Source organism: Pteropus alecto, unplaced genomic scaffold, assembly GCF_000325575.1.
Source record: "Pteropus alecto unplaced genomic scaffold, ASM32557v1 scaffold71, whole genome shotgun sequence".
Taxonomy (NCBI): domain Eukaryota; kingdom Metazoa; phylum Chordata; class Mammalia; order Chiroptera; family Pteropodidae; genus Pteropus; species Pteropus alecto.
This window is the reverse complement of record NW_006433024.1, coordinates 19,478,429-19,501,627: the sequence shown is the minus strand read 5'-3', so window position 1 is coordinate 19,501,627 and position 23,199 is coordinate 19,478,429. Positions and strand designations below refer to the sequence as shown.

The following is a 23,199-nucleotide window of genomic DNA, read 5'->3' as shown; positions in this document are numbered from 1 at the left end:
AGTGCCTTCATACAGCAACTTCTCCATCAAAACTTCAGTTGCTCCAGTAGATCATTAACTGAGGGGCTCTTCGGTCAGGTCCTTTCTAAGAAATTGGGGGTCTCAAAGATCATTTGTAATTACTGTCTCTGGGTAGAAATGTAACCAACGCAGTATTTAGGGATATAAGAGAAACACTGTTTTAGTTATTTTTCCATAGAACTGTATGATTAGTCCTTCTAGAGTAATCTCAGGGAAGTTCACTGTTAAAATCCCAACATGTGGGAGATCAAAATTGGGCTAAATCTTCGCCAACTAAATTGTTTCTCTACTCCTTCTCCAGATAGGTAACAAGGCCTTTGGTCTGAAGTATTTAGTAAGATTGAGTATGTTCTTAGAACTGATGTCTTTTGATCCTTACTTTTCCTTATGATAGATGAAAATTGGAGAAGACATGGATGGTTATAGCATGCAATTTGGCCCAGATAATTAAAGGTTAGAGTTGGAAGTCCTCGTTAGATTTCTAAAGTACTTCTTTTACACTGTTGTGAGGGGATTGCTTTGGAGTAGAGCAATCTGAAGCCTCTTGAGACTTCATGGGTCAGCTAACTTGTTTGATCTTTCAGCACTAGTCACATGAGAATTCTCTATGGAACTTTCAGCAGAAACATCATTGATAGGGGGAAATAAATGGATATGTCTGCAGGGCTAGTCATAGGTCCACAAGAGGGAGAAGGCAACCCAGAAATTAGGAAAGTTTGTCTTTTCAGCTTTATTATAATACCGAGAAGGGTCCAACTTGAGTAGTTCTTTTGTACCACTGACCTAACTGGGTCTAAAGGGTTTTTCTATCTAAAATCTCTCCCAGTTTCTTTGGATTGAGAGTATATGAAATTTATTATTCAAAATTTAGCACAGCTATCACCTTTCCTTTGGGAAATCTTCCCTAACTCCCCCAAGTAATCACTTCTTCTTTGCTGCTTATATACTAGAAATAGATATTTCCTGCTTTCTAATATTGCACCCATGACAGAAAATTATTTGTTTCCCTTTCTGCCAGTGAACTCTCTGAAGGCAGTGATTATGTCAGTATCCCTACTGTACCTAGACTACTACCTGGCACATACTAGGTGCTCAGTAAACTTTAGTTGAAAAAAATGGAATTGAAATTATATCCCTTGTGACCCAGTATACAGTGTAAACCTTTTGGCTTTTCCAATAAAAAAGAAAAAAAAAATACCCTTTAGTCTTATAGAGTTGTTGGCTCAGTACATACTTGTTGAATAAATGAGGTGGCATTGCCTAGAGTTGTACGTGGAAGACACCTTCTATAACTTGAGCTCAAGTTTCCTGGAATTTATTCCTCTGATGTTTCACCGTCGTGCCATGTTTCTGACTTGTGTGTTGGTTGTCCTGAACCTGTGATAAATCTCATGCACTTGGTCAACTCTCCTTCATATTGGCTCCCACTGACGATGACTCAGGGCCTACATGCTCCTTGAGTGCACTGGCATCATATACAGCTTTCTCTTGAGACCATTTTGTAGGTCTTTGGCTTGACATCTCTGTGATATAATATCTCTGCCAGTCAGTGCTGTTGTTTTGCTTTTTTCCTTGAAGACTCTTCGCAGTCTGAATGATGGCATACTTGGTCTTAATAAAGTCTTGCTAAAGTCCAAATTAGATGTGAATAAACCAAATTAAATGTGAATGTGAATGTTTCCCATTGGTGCTTTATGTTTCTTGTAGTTTCTGTGGAAGGCTTTCACTGAATTTGGAAGTAGGTTTTTTGGGTTTGAGAAAGTGGGTATCTTCTTTTTTTGTTTTGAGGTCCATGCATTATTAGAGTAATCTTTTTTTAGTTTTGAGATGAGTTTAGATTCTTATATTAAGAGAGTTTTGCTTTACCGCTGATTATGTCCCTAAAAAAACTGGTGGAATTATTGTCTTTGGAATTCAAGTTACAATAAACTCTTCCTAACTTTTGAGTTCCTACTCAGAAGTTTGGCATTGGAGGACCAAGAATAGAGAAGAATCCTCAACCAAGAAATTTTAATTTATGGTATGGGCAAATCATGACTTGTTCCTTCTGGAAAAAGAGAGAACCAGGTATTTGAGAAATCAAAGAGAGACAAAGCTGATGGTGGAACTAAGCAGCTGTTTTAGCAGAGATAAGGGAAGCCGAGGAAAGATAAACCCAGGCCTTAGAGGAAGGAGCTGAGCAGTATGTACAAGGGCTGCCCCTTGTGTGAGTGTGGCTCTTAAAATCCTGAGAATTGGGCTGGTGAAGAAATAACTGATTGGTCAGTGTGTTCATTCATTCAGTTAACAAATATGTACTAAGCACCTACTACGTACCAGAAACTAAGGACGAGCAATAAATCTTTCATTCTAATGGGAGAAAGACAATAAAAAATAAATAAAATATCTAGAATGTCAGGTGGTGATAAATTCTGTGGAGAAAACTTTTAAAATGTAGGGGGTGCTGGGGTGGAAGTTTGCAGTGTTAAACAGGGTCATCAGAGGACGTCTAATAAAATGACATTGGAGCAGAGACCTCAAGGAAATAAGGGAGTAAACTGTAGGTAATGGGGGCAAGGGTGTTCTAGACAGAGAGAAGGGCAAATGCAAAATCCGTGAGATGCTTGGCTGGAGCACAGTGAAGGATGAGGTGATAGAAGATGAAGTTAGAGAGGTAATGGGGACCAGATTATGCATGACCTTCTAAGCCATTTAAGGGATTTTACGTCTTACTTTGAGTGATTTGGGAAGCCATCAGAAGTGGAGTAGTATGATCTTATATTTTAAAAGGATCACTGTGGCTTCTGATTGAGAATAAACTGAAGAGGCTCTAATAAATGTAGTAAATTAAAGTTAGGCCAACATCACACACTTTTTAGATGAATTTGTATCTTGAGATCGCAGTGAAAACCAGAAGGCGGGAGTCCATGATTATGTCAGAATTAGATAGTCCTTAAATGTTTAGGTGAAGAATTGCTAAATAAATAAAGAAATAAAGTCTCTTAGCTTTCTTATATACAACAAATCCCTGCTATCTGCCTCCCCCACCCCCAGCCATGATGGCATGCTGTTAAAACTTTGAGGAAGGGAGAGGCTGAAAAATTTATAGTGAGCAGGGGATCATAAATGGAAAATTTGAGGTGCCTGTTTTTTCTCCTTATAGAACTAATACAAATTCATTTGTAAGAATCCAGACATTACAGAAATGAATGACATAGAAAGTGAGTGTCCTCTGCAGTACTAACCACTTAATTTGTGTTAACACTAGATTTTTTTTTTAATGCAAATGAAAATAGTTTTTCTTTTTTTGTGAAAATGGGATCATACTAAGTGTACAGTTCCATCATTTACATATTTCACTTAATATATGGACATTTTTCCATGTTGATACATATAGAACTTTGAACAATGGCATAGTATTCCAACAATTGGATGCACTGTAATTAATTTAATCAGTTCCCTGTTGGTAGACTCTGGATTGTTTCTGTTTGCTTTCACAAACAATGCTGTAGCATCTTTGTATACTTGTAGTGTTTCTAAAGGAGGATGAATTTTTACAGGTTCTAATTGCTGGGGCCACAGATTATCAAGATTGTTAATGGTAAATAAAATTTAATTATATACTATTTATTATTACTCATTTAAAATGTATAAAATGACATTTTCTATTTTCTCTTTTAGTGAACATAATTTCATAGATATTTGTAAGTTCATAGATCGGGACTCCTAATGCTTTTTTTTCCTTCTCCCATAAGGTCTGAAGTTTTTCTATAGTAAATTCTTCTATCACTGGGTTTTTTAGGAACCTGCTCCTCAGGATTGAGAAGGACTTTTGTTTTAGCAATTCTAAATATTTGCCACCTAGAGGTGTCACATACTTTTCTTCTCCATAGCCTTGTATGAGGGAGACATAACCTTGGTTCCACCTGTGGCATTCACTACTTACTGGCTTTGGGCCCTGTAGTCTTCTCGGTCTTGTTAAATGATTGGGAGAATCCAGGCATCCCTTGCCCCATCATAATGCAGTAACATTTAGATATTTGACTTGTCTTTAGGGGTAGTTAAAAACCTTTTTCTCTCTTTGGCAGGGAGGGCGAGGATAGAGTGGAAGAGAGGTACCATTGTAGTTAATCTTTTTCACCTTTGCTGCTCAACTGGTCACTCGTTATTTGAGCCTGTTTTAATTTTGAGTATGATCCCTGGTTATATCCTCTCTTTCAGAGTTTGGCAGTCTTTTTCTGTGAAGAGCAAGGTAGTAAATATTTTAAGCTTTGCAGGCCATACTGTCTCTGTTGCAACTACTGAACTTTTGTTCTAGCATGAAAGCAGCCATGGACTGTATGTAAGTGAATGAGTGTGGCTGTGTTCCAGTAAAACTTTATTTATGGACACAAAAGCGATTTTCGTATAATTTTCACGTGTCTTCTTTTGATGTTTTTCAGCTATTTAAAAATATAAAAATCATTCTTAGTTCGTAGGCTGTACAAAAATAGGCAGCAGGCCAGATTTGGCTGACAGGCAGTGGTTTGCCAATCTCTGCTTTATGAGCGTGATTTGATAGAGTCAGGTGCTCTAGTAATAGAAGGTGTTATGATAATGAGGGCCCGGAAGAGCTAGGTATGGGGCTTTTACAGTTGTCTTCTCTCTGTACTGTGGACTAGATGCTCTAGTATTGGCTCTTGTAAGGTTATTTTGACAGGTGAGAGCAGGCATAAGTGCATAGAGTCTTATTTCTTCTGCTATCTGCCCGGAAGCAAGGTTTTTTAACCTTACTCTATATCTGTCTTGGGAATTGTTAGCAAGCTGGGGAGGATGTGCTCCTCGAGGTCCTCCAGGCAGTGTGCTTGACAGGCAACCCTTCCCCCACTGCAGGTCAAATTAACGTCTGTTAGGCTGATCTAAATTATCCCCCATCATCCTTCTCTCTGGGGGCTGAATGGTGTATTGCAGGCTGTGTGCTTTGTATACACACTAAGAACTTGAAAAGATGTAATCGCTTTTGTCAGCTCAGAGTGTTGGAGTGCTACAGAGACTTCAGTGGGATCTATATGTGTGTTGCAAATACATGGAGAGCAATTTCCCATGTACTTATTCTTCCCCCTTCAGATCACCTTATTTACTGTATTTGTTCTAAGGGTGCGTTGGAGGTTTTGCTAAGACAATAACACCAGGTGTATGGCGTTTTGTTTGCATAATATCTTTTGGTTTTTGTAATCGGTCCCAGCCCATTAGAGCTGTGCAGGTAGCTCCTCTTCATCCTTTGGATTTCTTACATATTTATGGGGAGAAGGAGAATCCAGTACATCTTACTTCTGCTCCTTCTTGGGAGCACATCTGACAATGTGTTCATGTGTGCAAATTTGGCTTTAGCATGTGGACCTGTTACATTAACCCAGAGATTGCAAAATAACTTTCAGCTATGTTTGTTTGGCCCTCACAATGTTTCTAAAAATTGTGTTCTTTCCATCACAAAAATCCAGATTTCTGGATTCTATTGAAAAAATTAGATCTGGCTTGTACTCGCACATAATAACAATCAGCAGGAGTTGAGTAGTTATTACCCTTTTAGTCAAGGCATGGTCCTTCTGTGTGCCTTAGTCTGTACTGGGGTGACTTCACCCATTTATATTTCCTACTTAATTCCAATTTTGTATTGGTTATCACTCCATTAGCTCAAGCAAAATGTGCTGTTGATGTTTACGTATAGGCAAATATCTAAGTGCCCTATCACTGGGCTCCACCAGGGGGAGGCACTGGACATTGCAGTACCCTCTCTGCTACCTGCCCATCGTGCCTAATTCATCCACAAGGGGGTCTGCTGCTGCTGTAGGCTGACATGCTGACAGCCCCCTCACCTGAGAAGCTGCCTGACTTTTTAATAGCAACAATTAATAAACTCCTCCTCTGTTTCCAAAGAGGGAAAGTGGGGGTGCCAAGCTTTTTGCTGGCTGAGCAGATCTCTGTTATGTCAGGTTATGCAGTATGAAAGCAACCTTCCCTAATGATGGGCTATGTAAAATCTTGGAGAATATCTGCACCTCTCTCCCTGTGAGCAGAACGCCCTGGACAGAGGCATGGGTTCTGGTGAAAAGGCTGCTTGATTTGGGCGTCACCTGCCAGAAAATTAAAAATCAAGTTAGAGCAGGATAGAAATTTGTAATAATAAAGGAATCAAAGGCTGAAAGTATGACCTTGTCATAGAAGGAGAATTGCAGCTTGTTAACATTGTGCCCTCTTCTTCCGTTGCATCAGAGGGTATGGGTGTCAATCTTTTTGTCTCTTTTACTTTTTTCCTACCATACACATGTTCACATATGTTTCTCAGTTTTCCTCTATCTTCCTGCTGTTCCTTGGATCACTTCACCTCAGCAAGCTGGCTTTTAAATTTGTCTTTCTTCTGGTGGCAGTTGTAATCCATTTTGGTTTTTTTCTCCCTTATTATGATAAAAAAAACACAAAACACAAATTTACCCTCTTAACAATTTTTAAATGTACAATATTAAATATATGCATATAGTTGTACAGCAGATCTCTAGAACTTTCGCTTTTTGCATGTGAAATACTGTACTCATTGAACAATTCTTCATTTCCCTCTTCTCTCCATCCCCTGGCAACCACCGTTCTTTTTCCTTTTTCTGTGAGTTTCATTATTTTCGATACTTCAAGTGGAATCATGTAGTATGTATTTTTGTGACTGGCTTATTTCACTTAGCGTGATGTCCTTAAGGTTCATCCATGTTGTAGCATGTGACAGGATTTTCTTCTTTTTAAAGGCTGAATAATATTCCATTGTATGTATATACCACATTCTCTTTGTCCATTCATCTGTCAGTGAACATTTAGGTTGCTTCTACATCTTGGCTATTACGAATAATTCTGCAGTGAACATCAGTTTACAAATAATCTCATTGAGATCCTATTTTCAGTTCTTTTGGATATACACTCAGAAATGAGGTTGCTGGATCATATATGGTAGTTCTGTTTTTAATTGTTTGAGAAACTTCTACACTGTTTTTCATAGCAGTCCTTTGCTCGTTGTTGTTGTTGTTATTAAATTGTAGGTGTTCTTTATTCTGGATATTAACCCTTTATCTGGTAGTTTGCAGATATGTTCTCCTATAGATTGCCTTTTCTCTATTGTTTGCTTTTATATAAGTTTTTTAAGTTGATGCAGTCTTTTGTCTGTTTTTGCTTTTGTTGCCTGTGCTTTTGATGTCATATATAAGAAATTATTGTCCATTCCAATGTCATAAAGCTATTCCCCTATATTTTCTTCTAGGAGTTTTAGAGTTTCAGGTCTTACATTTAGGTCTTTAATTTATTTTAAGTCAGTTTTTTAATATGGCTTGGAAAGGACCCATATTCATCTTTTGCATGTGAATAGCCAGTTTCTCAGCACTGTTTGTTGGAGAGACTCCTTTCCCTATTATGTAGTCTTGGCACCCTTGACAAAGATCATTTGACCATATATGCAAGTGTTTATATGCAAGCTCTCTGTTCTGTTCCATTGGTCTATATGCCTGTGTTTATGCCAGTACCATACTGTTGTGATTACTGTAACAGCTTTGTAACATGTTTTGAGATCAGGAAGGGCCACATCTCTAGCTTTGTTCTTTTTTTCTCAATATTTTGGCTCTTTGGGGTCTTTTGAGGTTTCATATGAGTTTTAGGATATTTTTCCTCTTTCTGCAAAAAAATGCCCTTTGGATTTTGATAGGGATTGCATGTGATCTGTAGGTTGCTTTTGGTATTATTGACATTTTAACAATATAGTTTTCCAATCCGTGAACGTGGGATGTCTTTCCATTTATTTGTGTCACTTCTTTGGTAAAATTTATTCCTAAATATTTTATTCTTTTTGATGCTGTTGTAAATAGGATTGTTTTCTTAATTTCCTTTTCAGCAGATATAACCCTTTTAAAATTTAAACAAGAAGGAATGCTTTTTTTTCTTTGAACTTTTTAAATCTAGTGTTTTCCTAGAAGTTCAGCACTCTTCTCTGCATGCTTTTCTGATTCCCTTTTTTTTTTTTAATTTGATTTTTAAAAATTAGTTTCAGGTATACGTACATTGGTTATATATTTACATAGTTTATGAAATGATCCCCCCTAATTACTCTGTCACCCATCTGGCTCTACATATAGCCATTAGGATACTACTATGTTCCCTATGCTGTACTCTACGTCACCTGTCTGATTCCTTTTAATACTTGTCTCTTAGGAGTTCTCAGAAAGAATTGAGGCAGAGATTGGGTTGATTTTTCTGTTAGCTCCTCGAAGGCAAAAGACCATTGCTGTAATATCCTAATAGAGCTGCTGAATTTTTAGTCCCCCATAGAGCCACTAAATTTGACAGCTCTCTTACATGGTACTATTTTGGATGTGATAAGATCAGAAAGAGTAAATATATCAGCATGTGTTTATTTTGAGATCTTTGGTCAGTGGTTCTCAAAGTATGGTTCCCAGACCAGGAGCATCAGTATCTCCTGGGAACTTGTTAGATATTCAAGTTTCTAGGCTCACCCCAGATCTGCTGAATCAGAAACTTGGAGTGTGGGGCATACAGTCTTCATTTACAACAAGGGTTTCCAGGTGATTTTGATACACACTAAGTTAGAGAAGGTTTTAGACCACTTAGGAACTCTTTAACAATACCACCACCTCCTTCCCCCAAATCTCTGGTGTACTGAGGCCCCTTGGCATTATCCATCATTTCATAAACTACATATGAAATTGTTAAAGGTTTGTTTCCAGATGTCTTGTGTGGTGTTTTGCTTTGATAGCCAAGATTCCTTTGAGTACAGATGTGATTACTATAGGCTAGTAAGCTAACTTCATGGACTTATTTCTAATGCTGCTGTTGTGACTATCTCAAGAGAGCTACAAGATCAGGAACTATTTTGTTCATCTACTGATGCATAACAAACCACGTAACAAAACTTAATGACTTAAAATAACAGTTTTATTATCTTTCATTGTTCTTTGGGTAGACTGTGCTCTGTTGGCAAGTTCTGCTGGTCTTGCTTGGGGTCTCACTAGAGTCATTTGGAGGCTCAGTTGAGACAGCTAGGCCTTTTGTAGTCGCAGGGACTCCTCTCTTCATGTGGCTTCTCCAGCAGAGAAGCCACACTTTTTACTTAGCAGCTTAGGGCCTCCAAAAGTGACAGTTCCAAGAGGGAAGAAACAGAAGCTGTCAGTTCTCTTTAAGGCTAGGCCCAGAACAGGCACAGCTTGCCATGTTCTCTTGGTTAAAGCAAGTAACAGGCTGGTCTATATTAAATTTGGGAGAGGACCACACAAGGCAACAACACTAGGAATTATGGTTCTTTGGGGTCCAGCTTTGGAGACTAGCTATTATAGGGACCATATCTATTTTACATACAAATGTATACCCCAAAGTAGACACTCAGTAAATATTTATGATTTGAATCAATGGTTGGCTAGACCAATAGACAGATTGGTGGCTAGATGACTGATTACCCTTGTTTCATTTGAGTGAGGCTGATGTGATTCTTAAGGTGCGGATGCCCATGTTTATGCCTTTACAGTACTCATCCTTCAACACATGTCTTTCTTTCTAAGAAACTACCTTTTTAGGCATAGTGACTTGGGTGTCCAGGGCACATCATGTTCCCTGTATATACTTTGGGAGTTGTAATTTAAGGAAGAAAAAAATAATTGCAGTTTATTGGATTTCGTGCTGGCTACTCTACATATGTTCTTACTTAATCATAACAACCTTGTGAAAGAGGGATTTTCCCTTAAATTTGGATGGTGAGGGTAATGAATTTGCCCAAGGTCACACAGCTAGTAAGTGACACAAGATGATGAATTTAAATTGCAGTCTATTCTAAAGCTAAAGCACTGACTTGTTTCATATATTAGTTATTCAGAATTTCTCTTGGTTAGTCGCAGATCATTAAGATATAGTAGAAGGTTTCTCAGCATCAGTACTTTTAACATTTGGGGCTGGATTATTCTTTATTGTGGGAGGCTGTCCTCTGCATTGTAGGAGGTTTAGCAGCACCCTTGGCCTTTACCTACTAGATAGAGATGCATTCCCCTCACGCAATTGCTGCAACCAAAAATGTCTCCAGACATTGCCATATGTCCCCTAGGGGGAATCTCCTCCCATTTAAAACCATTGATAAGCTATTTCATAATTTGCTGTCCTTGATTTTGCTGTTTCTTTAATATTACATCTCACAAGGAACTGGCAGTGGCTTCCAACCATCTTTTTCTTTCAACAGTTATAAGAGTACTGCCTGGTTCTAGTGATCTTGAATCATGCCTTTCTCACATTGCTTCTCTCCTCTTTTGCCTTGTATTTTTGCTTTTGTCTGTGATTCCCCTAAATCAAACTGGGGAACTTTTTACCCAGGTATCGATTCAGCAGGCATTCAGATCTCTGAGATTGTAACCATTAGTGCTAGCGAAAAGAAGACATTTTACCTTCTATTTATAATAGAGAGGGGAAATGCATGTAAATATTTAGCAAGCTGGGAATTCACTGGCTTCCAGGCTCCACAGAGTTAATCTTCAGGGTACTATTGATTGACATGCTGGAGGATGTTAATGTGCCATTCTTTTGGGGAACGGGGGAGGAGAGTGGAAATTGCAGTTTCTCTACTAATTGAGCTTTAGGTGTCATTTATAACAATTTCATGTTGTCTAGACAGAGAGAAATGGTCGAGAAATTATTCCAGTGGAGTCAAATGCTGAGTCCAAAAGGAATTAAGATTGCTGAAGTCAAGATCAGAAAGGGCAAGTAGTATACTCCCAGAGGTGAATCAAAGTCAAAGGTCACTAAGAGAAGCAGTTCAGAATGAACCCAGGATATAAGAAAAGCCATTGTACTTAGAGTTTTGTATTAGCTCAAGGTCTAATAGTGGATTGTTTGAGGGCCTAGCTGGAGTCTGTCCTCTTGTCTATTTCTGTAGACTGCAGAAACCTCATTACTTGAACAGACATGAGTCAGGAAGGCCGCCTCTTTGCCTCCGGTTAATAAATGCCCCAGCCCCCTGTGCATTCCTTTTTTCTCATTTTTGTAAGGCTTCACTTACTAACTCTTTGCCCTCTTGATGTTGGCCCTAAAGTTTTGCTTCATATTATATAGTGTTTGCAACATACCAGTGTGAGTAGCCTTTAACTTAAGAGCAAGTGGTCTTCGTCAATGGTTTTTAAAATTTCAGGTCAGGAATGTGAATGTGAAAAATCGTCTAAGAGGAAGTATACAGGTTATTGAAGCAATAAATGATTCTACCAATATATTCTTTGTAGAACTAGTGGTTCTAGAAATAGATATTTTGAAATTATCTATTATTCTGAATAAAATTAGCTGAGAATTTGGGATTATTGAATTCTATAAATATCTTCTTAATTTTGGGGGAAATCAATCATTTAGGATGCACTAGTTCTTAATTAAAGGTTAAACCTGTATATCATAGCTGCTGTTTGTGAGGGTATACGTGCATGTGGTATCAGAACTAGCTGTGGAACTTGTTATCATTGATATACCCATCTTTAGATGAAAAGCCTCTGATGTAAATTCCTAGTAAAAAAAAAAAAAGTCGTTGGTCTATGAGCAGACCTCCCAGTTCTTCCAGAGAAAATGGATTCAGAGACAGAGCAAATATGTCCATTTAGATCACCTTAGGCCTTTGAATTCAAATGCTGACAAAAGTGAGTTTTTATTATAGAATAAAGTTTTATAAATGTAGCGTGTAATACGTTGAGGATATACAAGAGCTAAGCATAGTACCAACCAGCCATTTTACAGTTGTATTAAAAATAACCACCCTCTTAGCTGTGACATTAATAGAATCTGCCCTTTCCCCTCTGGTGGGGGCTCTAGGTTCTGTGTTTAGCCATTTATATCTATTTTAGTTATAAAGAAGTCCAAGTGAAAATCAGGTGATCGTGGAACCAGTAGGGACTTGGGGGGTGGGCAGTTGTGGGGACAGTGTATCTGGTTTGAGAACTGGCTTTAAGGTTCCCGTGGAGCTGGGGCTACCTCGCCAGCACCCGCCATTAGAGATTAATCAGCCAGCAGCAAAAAAGTGCATTCTGGTGTCCTTGCAAAGAAGGACCAGCCCTTCTGTTCCAGCCTTTATCACCTTTGTGCTTCTATCCTTATCTCCCCCCCACGCCCCCCCTCCCGGCTGGATTCTGCTGGATTCAGACTGGAATGACCCAGTCTGTTTCTGAGTTCTAGTTCTGCTAATCAAGCTCTCTAGTCATGTTTGCTTCGCTGTGGTACCAAACAGTTGAGATTATGAAGAAGTCCCCCTTCCTCGCGTGTCAGCGCAAATACTGACTGCCACCCAACTCCCTGCCAAGTGCCCTTAGCCCAAGTTCGTCCCCGGTGTCGTGCTGCTCTGCATGAGTTACAAGGTGCTTTTCCCGGAACCCTCATCTTACTTGGACCCAAGAGAGGTGACAGCTTTGGCCGGGGCTCTTGGTTTCCAATGGGTCTGTACTGGTTTGGGTGCTTTAAAATACATTTTGTAGTTCAATGGTGCTTATGGGGAAGATGGGGTTAGAACTTCAGAGTGAGACTTGGGTGGATGAGACAGTTAAACGTTAAACATTAGTCTTTTTTTCTTTCTTTCTTTCTTTTTTTTTTTTTTGCTTTGTTATTGTTATGCTTTCATTGTCTTCATGTTAAAATGCCAAAAATGATCTAGTTGTTGCTTTTTCCCCTGCTCGTCTCCCGTTACTCCTTACAGTGGCTTCTGCCTTTTCAGGGCCTGTAAGAGTCTGTCCTGGCCAGTACCAAGGCCTGCGTGAGGAGACCAGCCTGCATCCTTCTAAGGTTTAGTCTGACTTCATGCTCATCTCTGGTTCCTGTGTTCAATCAGTAGTCCAAGGGAGAAGCTTCTGCTACTTCAGAGCTTCTGCTATACTAACTTAATTTGTCTAAATTTCCCCAAAACTACCGTCTCTCACTCAAGCTTCTATATGTGCAACTCATCAGTTTTCCTGGCCAAGAGTCTTCCCTGTAATGGGGTTAGGCATGTATGCTCCTTGAACCCAAACAGCCTCCCTTGGTTCGTGCAGTCACAGAGAGCAAGCCTGGGTCCTGGCCTTTATAGGAGCTACCCTTGGTAAAGCAGGGCCTCAGTTTTCCAATGGACTCCTCTGAAACCCACAGCCAGCCTTTTCTAGAACCCCTTGCCAGGGACTGGAACAGGAAAGGGATGTATCTTCCAAATGAAGACTGCCCTCTTCTCTCCCACAATCACTCCTTTTGGCTTAGAGTTTTAAAATGAACTTCCTAATGGGGAAAATCTTTTAGAACAGGAGTTGAGGGTGGTGGTCCTGCACTCCAAGAGAAAGGGGCAGAGAGACCTGAGCTGGGAGTGCTTTGTGCTGACCCTTGGGGCATCTTCCATCTCAGGAAGGAGAATATGGAAGAAGAGGCTTAGAGTGAAGAGGGCTCCAAGGAGAGGTTGTGATTTGGTCGAAGGTGTCTGGTTTTGTGCTATAATTGTCTTATTTTATACGTATATAAACATTTTAAATAAACAACATCATTGTTTACTCTGAAAAAATTAAAATAAATAAATAACCACCCACCAAACAATTAGCAGAGGTTCAGATATTCCCAAAGGGATCTGGCTGACTTTTCAGGCGAGACTTTTGTTCCTTTAGATACACAGTTGCATATCGTGTATGAATTCTGTTTCCAATATCTTCCCTTTTGGTGTCTGTGATTATGATGTGCTCTGATGTTTTACCAACTGTAGCTTACCACACAGAGGTATTGAGGGATACATTAATGCTATTATTTTATTTTAAAGCCTTTTTTAATAGATATTTTAAAGCCTTTCTAATGAAAAGGCATTGTTTTGAGCCCCATGAATTGTTTATGCTTGATGATAGTAAAATAAAGCCAGTCCACACAGTAGGTGCTGTGAGTCTTTCTGTAGTGTATTTGGTTTTTACCTGAGGTTAGCCTTTTAGCCGTGCCACCTTGCCTTGGTCTGTCTCTTAGCAGGGGCAGGAATTGCCTGCCAGGCTCTGCTGGCAATTGCATCATGTGCCACAAGTGCACCCCTAAACTGGGGGGGGGACCCTCCAGCGATCAGATGAGTACCTATTGTTGGATAACTTAAACGATAATTACTAGTGTGTGAAATGGGGAGGCTTGGATGCCTCCGCTTTAAAACAGAGATGTCAATTTGGAAATCATAATAGAGGTGTCATTTCAGAACACACAATTATTTTTTTACAAAGAATAAGGGCTTGTCATCTCCCAGCCCAGGCATGCGCCAAGGCAGAGATCTGGGGCTTGCCGAGCAGGATTCAGAAATGAAGAGGGCAAGAGGGCATCCAGATTTCTTTGGCCTCCTGCCCCTTCGTCTCTCTGGAAACATTGCCCTCTTTCTCCTATGAGGTCTGTTTTGGCAATATGCTGTCCAGGACCATTAGTGGTCACTTCTGAGGCAAGTAGCCAATCTCTGACTTTATGATTTAACAAGCCTCTCAGGGACCAGGCCGTGCTGCATTTATCAGGACCACTGTGTCAGCACTTGAACTTGAGCAACTTAAGTGACCAGAGGGATGAAGGGTGACGTAAGCAGTTCTGTAAACCTTGTTCCTTCAGGAATTTTAGTGTGAGTGTTTCCACATCAAGCAACCTTTAAATGTCATAGGGTCAATAAAGGGCAATCAGATATGTCTTTTTGCTTATTCTTCCAAATTTACTTAGGCCTGCTGATTTATTCTCTTAGATGTTCACTGGTCTCCAATTACGTGTTACTTAGGATGTGAGTGTTAATGGGGATGAAAAGATGACTTGGACCCAGTACCTGCTTTCACGTAGCTTATAGTCTAGTAGCAGAGACAAGACATACTTACAAGTAACTGCAGTATAAGGTGACTTGGGAGAAGGCCTTTTAATAGAGGTTTCAGGTGTTATGGGGTATCGAGGAAGAGGGTGAACTTCTGCCTGGCAGAGTCAGGTAATGGAGCGTTGAAGGATTTTTACAGGCAGAGATGGGGAAGAACTTTCCAGAAAGACAAAATGGCCAAGCAAAATATATAGATGAGATAGTGGGGGTGTGTTTAGTTTAGCTAGAACAATGGTTCTCAAAGAGTGGCCTGGGATTCTTGAAGTCAAAACCGTTTTTGTAATAATGCTCAAATGTTCTTTGTCTTTTTCACTCTCATTCTTTCATGATTGTTCAGTAGAGTTTTCTAGAGGCTACACGACCTGTAATGAGGTTATCAGTCTGATGGCTAATGAACTGTATGCTTGTGTATTAAAATGTTCTCAGTTTTAATTTCAAATACAGTAAATATTGATAGATAAAACCCAATAAACAAAAGCTCCTTGGGGTCCTCAATAATTTTTGAGTGTTAAAGGAGTTCCAAGACCAAAAAGTTTGAAAATCACTGGACTCGAGAAATTTGGCTCCACAGCCTTGGATGTCAAACTGACGGATTGGATTTTATTTCCTAGGAAATAAAGGGTGCTATTAGTTTAGGTTTGGCTTCCCTGAACTGAAATAGCAGATGTCACCCAGATGGGGCAACAGTAGCATTTTAGTTTCTAGGAGCCAAGCTTTCCAGATTAGTATAAGTCACAGAGTTCTGGCGGTTGTTTCAAATGATTGGAGAAGGTCTGAACATGTTTGTTGGCTTTAGGATATTGATTTTCTCTGTGATCTGACAACTAGTTAAAAGAATATCTTCAGGATATAATTGTTTAGTAAGGAAGAATTGTAATTGGCTTATTTATTCTGTATAGATCAGTACCCAAACTTTCTGCTTCTCAACTTGATAGTCATTGAATTTGAAACAACAGTTTATTTTTATTTTTTTGGATGACCCATCTCATTTGCCCTGACAACTTTGTTCTTTTCCAGAGCTTGCTTCTACTATTTTTTATTGTTTTTCTAGTCATCAAAGGATATTCAAAGTATTAATTAGAGAAGGAAGAAATTGTTATATTCATTTAAAATTTTAGGAATTTTACAGCTTGAATTTTGTTCCTAATGATTTATGATTTTAGCAGAGCTTACTAATCATTTTTGATAACTCACTGTAGTGTGTAATACGTTGATTATAGTTTTTTTTGTTCTATTCTTTATTAACTCTATCGTTCAAGGAATTTTATGTAAGCAAATATTTTAGAGTGGAGTTGGGCAAATTTTTTCTGTAAAGGGCCAGGTAGTAAATGTTTTAGGCCTGTCTCTATCAGCATTACCTGGCTTTGACTTGTTAACTCCAAAGCAGCAGTAAATGAATGGATGTGGCTGTCTTTGGAAAAAAACTATAAAAATAGGGAGCTGGCCCAGGGCCTGTAGTTTACCAAACCTCTTAGAGCAGCAGTCCCCAACCTTTTTGGCACCAGGGACCAGTGCTCCTATGAGAATCTTATGCCTGATAATCTGAGGTGGAGCTAAGGTAGTGATGCTAGTGCTAGGGAGCAGCTGCAAATACAGATGAAGCTTCGCTAGCTTGCCTGTTGCTCACCTCCTGCTATGCAGCCCAGTTCCTAACAGGCCACAGACAAGTACTTACAAAGAAATCCTTTTTAAGAAGTAATTCTTTTAAAAATGAATAGTTTTCATTTTCATTTCAGTTGTTTACTTTAGATTTTGATTTTCGGATGTTTTTAATTTTAAAATAATTTTAGACTTGTAGAAAAGTTGCAAAAACAGTGCAGAGAATTCCCATGTACTCTTCATTCATGTTCCCTAAAATATTAACATTGTACCACATTTGCTTTATCATTCTCTTTTTTGTGCTCTCTATATACGAATATGGTTATACACTTATGTTTATGGTTTTATATTTATGGTTATTATATTTTCTTAAATATTGAATTTTCTTATAGTAATGTGTAGTTTGATAGAACAGTGGACTCCAGACTTAAAAATAATACCTCTGTTAATAAAAGGCTTTTGAGCAGTGTGTGTGTGTGTGTGTGTGTGTGTGTGTGTGTGTGTGTGTTATACACATTATGGTTATACATTATATATCAAAAGTTCTAATATTTTCTTCCTGCTCTCCAGTGGATCAAAATAGCACAACCCCTGGTGTACCTTATTTGGACACACCTGATATAGAGAATGACCCAGGTAAATTTGTGAAGAAAAGGTTTGTTTTTATTTTTGGTTTTTTTTTTCCTGTCAGAGTATCTGTGACTCTTTAAAACATTTCTAAATTGAGATTGTAGGTTAAAATGAAATGTTAGCTGCAAACTTGAACAAGCTTGTCTGAGCCCTTCCGAAGTCCCACCTGATTTTGCATTATCAATCTGGAAGATAGATTGTTAAGTCAAAATTATGATGGCCAGAGCAGAAGGTGCTCTCCTGCCCTTCAGCCCATTTTCTCGTGTCATTTTCCATTGATGGCTCTTGCAAAAAGCTAACTGTAGGAGAGAAAGATCTTTATTTGGTGTTCTTAGGAGTGGTGCTACTATTTACTTGTCTAGTAACTCTAGTTCTTTATTCAACACCAGTTGGAGAACTCTTATTTTTTTCCTTCAGATAGTACTTGTAACCACAGAGAACTTAATGTTTCATGAGTGATATGTGTATATAGGGGGCATTATTCATAGTAATTGGCTCTTGATTTTGTGTATTAGCAGTTAAAATGCTTCATATATACGACTTGCCAGCCCACTGTATTGCCTGTGGAGCAAATGATACCAACAGATCTGTAGTAAGTAGGCACAGGGGATGCATGTTCCAAAAGAAACTCATCAGAGACTCCCCAGAGACAAAGCTTAACATTTTGGTTTTACTCTGATTTAAAGAAGTCCTCTAAAAAGATAGGAAGTTAGGGCAGGAAGTAGAATTTGCAGGATTATAAAATGGAATCATTAAAATTGAAATTATCTAATCCAGCTTTTCTAGTTAAGAAATCTCCTTTACAGGAGTCATCTCATCTCTCTGAATACTGCCACTGACTGCCGTGGCATAATAAAGGGTCATATTGGCTTCCTAACTTAGCAGGATTGCTTTACAGGTAGAAGTACTTAGGAAGGATATATGTTGATCACTCTGGAGGATGCTCCTTGCCAAAGGGCCTCTGATTACCAAGCAGCCATTTGTGGGATAACATGGCAGGGCTCAGTGAGGTTCATGACTAACTCCAGAGTCCTTTGGAATGGAACAATCTTCTGGGTGTTCTAGGGCAGTCAACTGCTCCCAGGTCTTGCTTCCATTCTTCAACTCCCACCCAATTCCTTAGAAGTAATTTATTAGTAATGAATAACTATTATATAAGATGGCACAAGTGTCCTGAATACTCTTCTCAAAATTTCACTTTTCTTCTTTTCTCCAGTCTATGTACCTGTCACTACCCCTTCCCCTTTTTCTCTCTCAAACATTCTGTATTTCAGGACTCAAGACATGCCATTGTTTACCCCAATGAAAGAAGAAAATCCTGTCATTTAAACTGTGTCACACTATTAAATGCATCCCACATTTTATAGGCAGAAGTACTTAGTAAAATGTGTGTGTGGTGGGGGGGTGTCTTAGAATTGATGAGATAAAACAATATTTCTGTTGCTGTACACAGTGATATCATTGAAAATTTAGGTCTTCTGCTAGAGAAATATATTTTACTGCTTTCTTCTTTTCCTCATTGGTTACATAGTATTCTCTCCCTTCAGCCGTAGGACTGGTTTAAAGTGTTTTAAGTGAAGAGATTATATACCCTGTCTAGATAGGAAACATAATTTAACGGTTGTCATGGGAGAGTAGCAAGGTCGATGGAGCCTCTGCTGTACCTCTTCTCCAGGCTGTTAGGAGAAATGCTTAGGCGACCCAGTTGCCGGGATAAAGTGACTGCACATGACTATACGTAAAGCCAGCTGGTTTTAATAAACGTGAATTGAATTAACTCAATTGGAAAAGATTGGTAGCTGCTGTCCTTGTTCTGCAGATCTGTTTTACAGGAGAGGCTGGCAGGGAGCTGCAGGCCTTTCCCTGGGGGAGCTGGGCAACATGCTGTCTGAGGGGAACGATATGCATTTCTTCCTGAGGCCAGTAGAAACGTGTGCCACGGCAGGAGCTTGTCTGGCTGCCGAGGCACATTTGAGTGGGGAAGCAGTGCGGTAGACACGGCAAACTGGGGAGCCCCTGGGCCACATTTATCAGATGTGTTTTTAGCTGGCCCTTGTACAAAAAGGCAAAAAAAAAAAAGTTTTAGCAAAAATTTAACAGATTTCATGCAAAAGTCCAGATTTCTGGCTACCCTTAAAAAATAGGGCGATCCAGAAATACTGAGCCCACATGCTAGTTTAGACTTAACAGTGGATACATATGCGCTTTTTACCTGCCTGGAGCCTGGAAGGTCCTGCAGTATAGTATAGTGGTTTGAAGCATTTTGGAGTTGACAGACCTTCACTGGAGGCCTGGTGCTGTCACTTAAGAGCTTTGTGCCACACAGCCCAGTGTTCTCATGTATGTATAGTAATGGCTACTTTTCCAGGTTGTGGTGAGGTTTAAATAGAGAAATATATGTGAAGTGCTTAGTATTTGCCTGGCATCAAAAAAAGGTGCTCAGTAAAATGTGTGTGTATTATATATGATCAGTTGAACTTATGATTGGGCTAGATTACATATAATGAAAGATTTTTGTCAGTTATTAAGAGAGCCCCAGGAGTACTCTTTCTTACCAAAAAACGGTGTGGGCAGAGTAGAATGAGTAGAAGGGGATGTAGATTAGGATGACACGGAAGAACTGAACACCAAGATAAATGTTGGCACTACATGATAATCTCAGTGTTTGCTTAATTTTCCCCTCTTGTGTTGATCCCAACCTCCTATTTGTCTACCAGAGGTACTGCAAATAGAAATAAGATCATGTGTCTGAAGCACTTGTTCATTTCTCACTGAAGAGCAGTATTCAACATAATACAGTGGCCCTATCCAGTATGGGAGCTCGGTAGCTCTTTACTTATTTATGTCTCTAAATACTTGGCTTGTAGGAAGGGCGCGATCCCAGATAACAAGTGTTAGCTAGTTGCAAAGGGGGATGTTATTTATCTTTCCCCCATTTTTCCTTATGAATGACCTCTGAGTTGGTAATTGACAGGGATTATTGCCATTTTTTTAATCTCTGCTAGGAGGCTGCTGGAATCTTCCCTCATTTCATTATCCCGTTATGATGGAGCAGGATCCAGAGAGCACCCAATTTACCCAGACCCAGCGAGGTAAGGCCGAAGTGAGAAATGGCACTAGGTGGGGGGGAGGGGCTGCCCTTGGGGAGCCACGCTGTTGGAAGCCCCATTCTGTGCCTCTCTGGTCCTGGTGCTCTTTTACTCTTCAGTTACAGTTTTGAGACAGGTGGTTCAGGTGATTGGGAAGTGTTGCAGGTAAGTGAACAGAACCTCTGGTGACAGAGGGTTATGACTGAGCTCTGTCTTTTGGGGCTCATTTCTGTAATTGGGGCACTAGAGGAGGGACCTGAGGAGGTCACTATCAGAGTTATAGGATATATTCCTTTTCTTTGATCAGAGAGGTTGTTTCCATTCAGATGGACAGCCAAAAGAGAAACAAAAGTTTTTATTAATAGGGAAGTTACAATTTCAAACAAACAAACAAAAATCCTACTTGCTCTCATGTGGGAGAGAACTTAGAATATCAAAAGGCAGAAATCAAGCTCAGATGGTAAATAGTCGGAGACTATATGAAGGAAGAGATGACTGACAAAATGGTAACTGAATAAACTGGCATTTTATTAAAGTGTTTGCCTTACACTTATTAGAAGACATTTGAAAATTCTTAAAGAGATAAAAAATTTCTGATGAGTTCAAGGCCCGCCCTTACCTGATACTGATAACTGAGTACCAAATTTGGAGTGTTGAGTCGATTTGTAATATCATAGTGAGAGAAGCCCTTTGGGGTTGTCACAGCCAGACTTAGTGATTGTTATGATCTCAAAAGGGAATAATAACAACCTGTGCATTTATTTAATCAATGCCAGAGCACATTGTGAGGTTTTGCCAAAAGAAAAGGGTTCCAGTGGTGGGGTTGGCTAGTTAATTAGGTCAGATGAAGCTAAGTGAGCTTTGCTCTAGATTAAGAATTTCAAGTCTGGAAAAACCTTTAGACAAAGTTAATAACAAAGATATTGAATGATTTTGTTGTTGCCACACTTACGTGTCATGATACCGACCATTCTTTCTGAGATATTAGTGAAAAGATTCTTACTTCCTTTTTTCATAACCCAGAAATGACAAATCCAAGGATTAAGGAACATGGGGATTAATGATTTTAAAACAGGTAGATGATTTAGATGATGACTGAAGCAAGGAAGTTTATGTTTGTCTCTAATCATATTTGAAAGTAATAAGCCCTGAATAGAAAAAGGAAAATTTTTCGCATGGATCAAATACTCTGAAACATTGAAAGAGATAACTTCTTACAGTTTCTTTTTGACAGCAGTAGGAATCTCATCCCCAGAATTTTTTAACCTGACAAAATTTAACAGTGATTCTTAAAGACCATTTTGTCCTCCTTTCATGTAATAAACCTGTTATTTATTTCTACTCAGATCTCTTTATCACAGAAAGTGTCACACTTTGTGGTGTTGGTATTTTCACATTTTCCCTTTGAACACAAAAGAGGGTTTTTTTTGGAGGGGAAAGTATTCTTCCTTGAAGAATACTTGAGGATTTATTTAAACATCTAAAAATTTCACTTGGAACACTTAAGAGTGTGATAGTTACCCAGTTCTTCAGTAGGAGGATGATGGTTACTGCATTACTGGGGGTTTAATTTTTTTCTCTCTCAGACTTCACCCTACACAATATGTATGGGTCAGAGCCTTTGTGAGACATTTCTACATTCAGATCCTTAGCTTCCTTCTGGATACCTAAAAAGATGAGACTATGGATGTACTTGTATTTAATAATCGTGCCATGATTTTTTTTTGTTTTTAAATAATTGATGCATAGTTTTGTAGCTTAGGGAATTCCTGTCCTATAGTGAAATTAAATGGGGTTATCTAATGTCGAAATTGTGCCCCTACATAAAAAAGCAATCTTTATTATTGTCAACATCAACATTATTTCTGCCTGTATCACCAATAATATTATGATTTTCTCTTTAGTTAAAGTAGATGATGAACTGAGCAATGAGTGTACTTATGGTCCCTTTTCACAACCATTTCAAAAAAAAGAATCTTCATTCTCCTCTTAACTTTTTTTACGTCCTTTTCTAGTCTGATTGACTTGAGAATTTAACCAATTGTTGATTTCTGCTGGAAGGTTTCTTTATATTGGATATAGATATAGGATATAGATATTTATAGTAGATATAGGAACAACTCAAGAGTATTGACTTCTTCTGTCTATTGAAAGTTATCCTTGCAAAATGCATGGGAACAGGGGCCCAAATGGATAATGAAAGTTCTACAAGTTGAGACTTTTAATAATCATTCTTGTATTCTCATGATCTTGGCCAAGGCATCTGTGCATCCACCTGCTGCATAAAGATAGCTATATAAAGATGAGTTGGACTCAGGGGTGCCAAATGCAGCATATTGTTCTGTAACACAGACTTTTGAGTTCCAAAGATTGTCATCTGGCCTGCTCGGGAATTCCATCTGATGGTTGGCGAGAAAGACACCACCTCTGAGGTCAGGTATTTCAGAGAGGTATCCATAGTTCCTGTAGCAGTTGACTGTAGATCTCCTTTGGCCTGAGTTAGTAGATTTACTGAGGATTGGCCCAGAGACTTTGTCCAGGGGTAATGAAAGGTCAGTCACAAGATGTTTGTAAATGCTTTTCCTACCATTTGGATATTACTATTTTTATTTCTGTTTTCAATCAGTTTTTCCAGATTTCCATTTTAAAAAATGATATCTGCTTTTTTTTCTTTTATATTTAAACATTATAGAAATTAAGGTCCCAAGGAATCTTTATTAGGATTGCTGTGTTTCTTTTAGTTTTTTTATTCTAATTACAAAAATATGTTTTTATATACATTTTGGTATATACATACCATTATTCAAATCCCCTCCTTTCCCCCCACATTATTTTAGAGGGTTTTCTTTGTGCATATAATAGGGATAATTTATTTTTTTTAATAGCTACAGTAATATTTCTTTGTATGGATATGGTTTAATTTGTTGGTGGGCATTTGGGGTGTTTCCCAGTTTTTTACTAATTCTGTCTACATATCTATGTATGTGCGTGTATATATATCTTTGTATCCTTGCCTGTTTCTGTAGG

The 23,199-nt window shown here is 38.8% G+C and overlaps 1 protein-coding gene across 8 annotated transcripts in view; it reads left to right on the top strand.

Annotated features, from left to right (window-relative positions):
* Positions 1–23,199, top strand: part of AMBRA1 (autophagy and beclin 1 regulator 1) — a 158,172-nt gene that overhangs the window by 35,023 nt on the left and 99,950 nt on the right. For 6 of the 8 annotated variants that reach the window (XM_025044074.1, XM_015586419.2, XM_006908081.3 and 3 more), the window contains one exon: positions 20,089–20,175. The exons of the other annotated variants lie outside the window; for them this stretch is intronic. In XM_025044074.1, the coding sequence (XP_024899842.1) occupies positions 20,089–20,175 (87 nt within the window). The remainder of the gene's footprint in view (positions 1–20,088; positions 20,176–23,199) is intronic. 8 annotated transcript variants of the gene reach the window in all.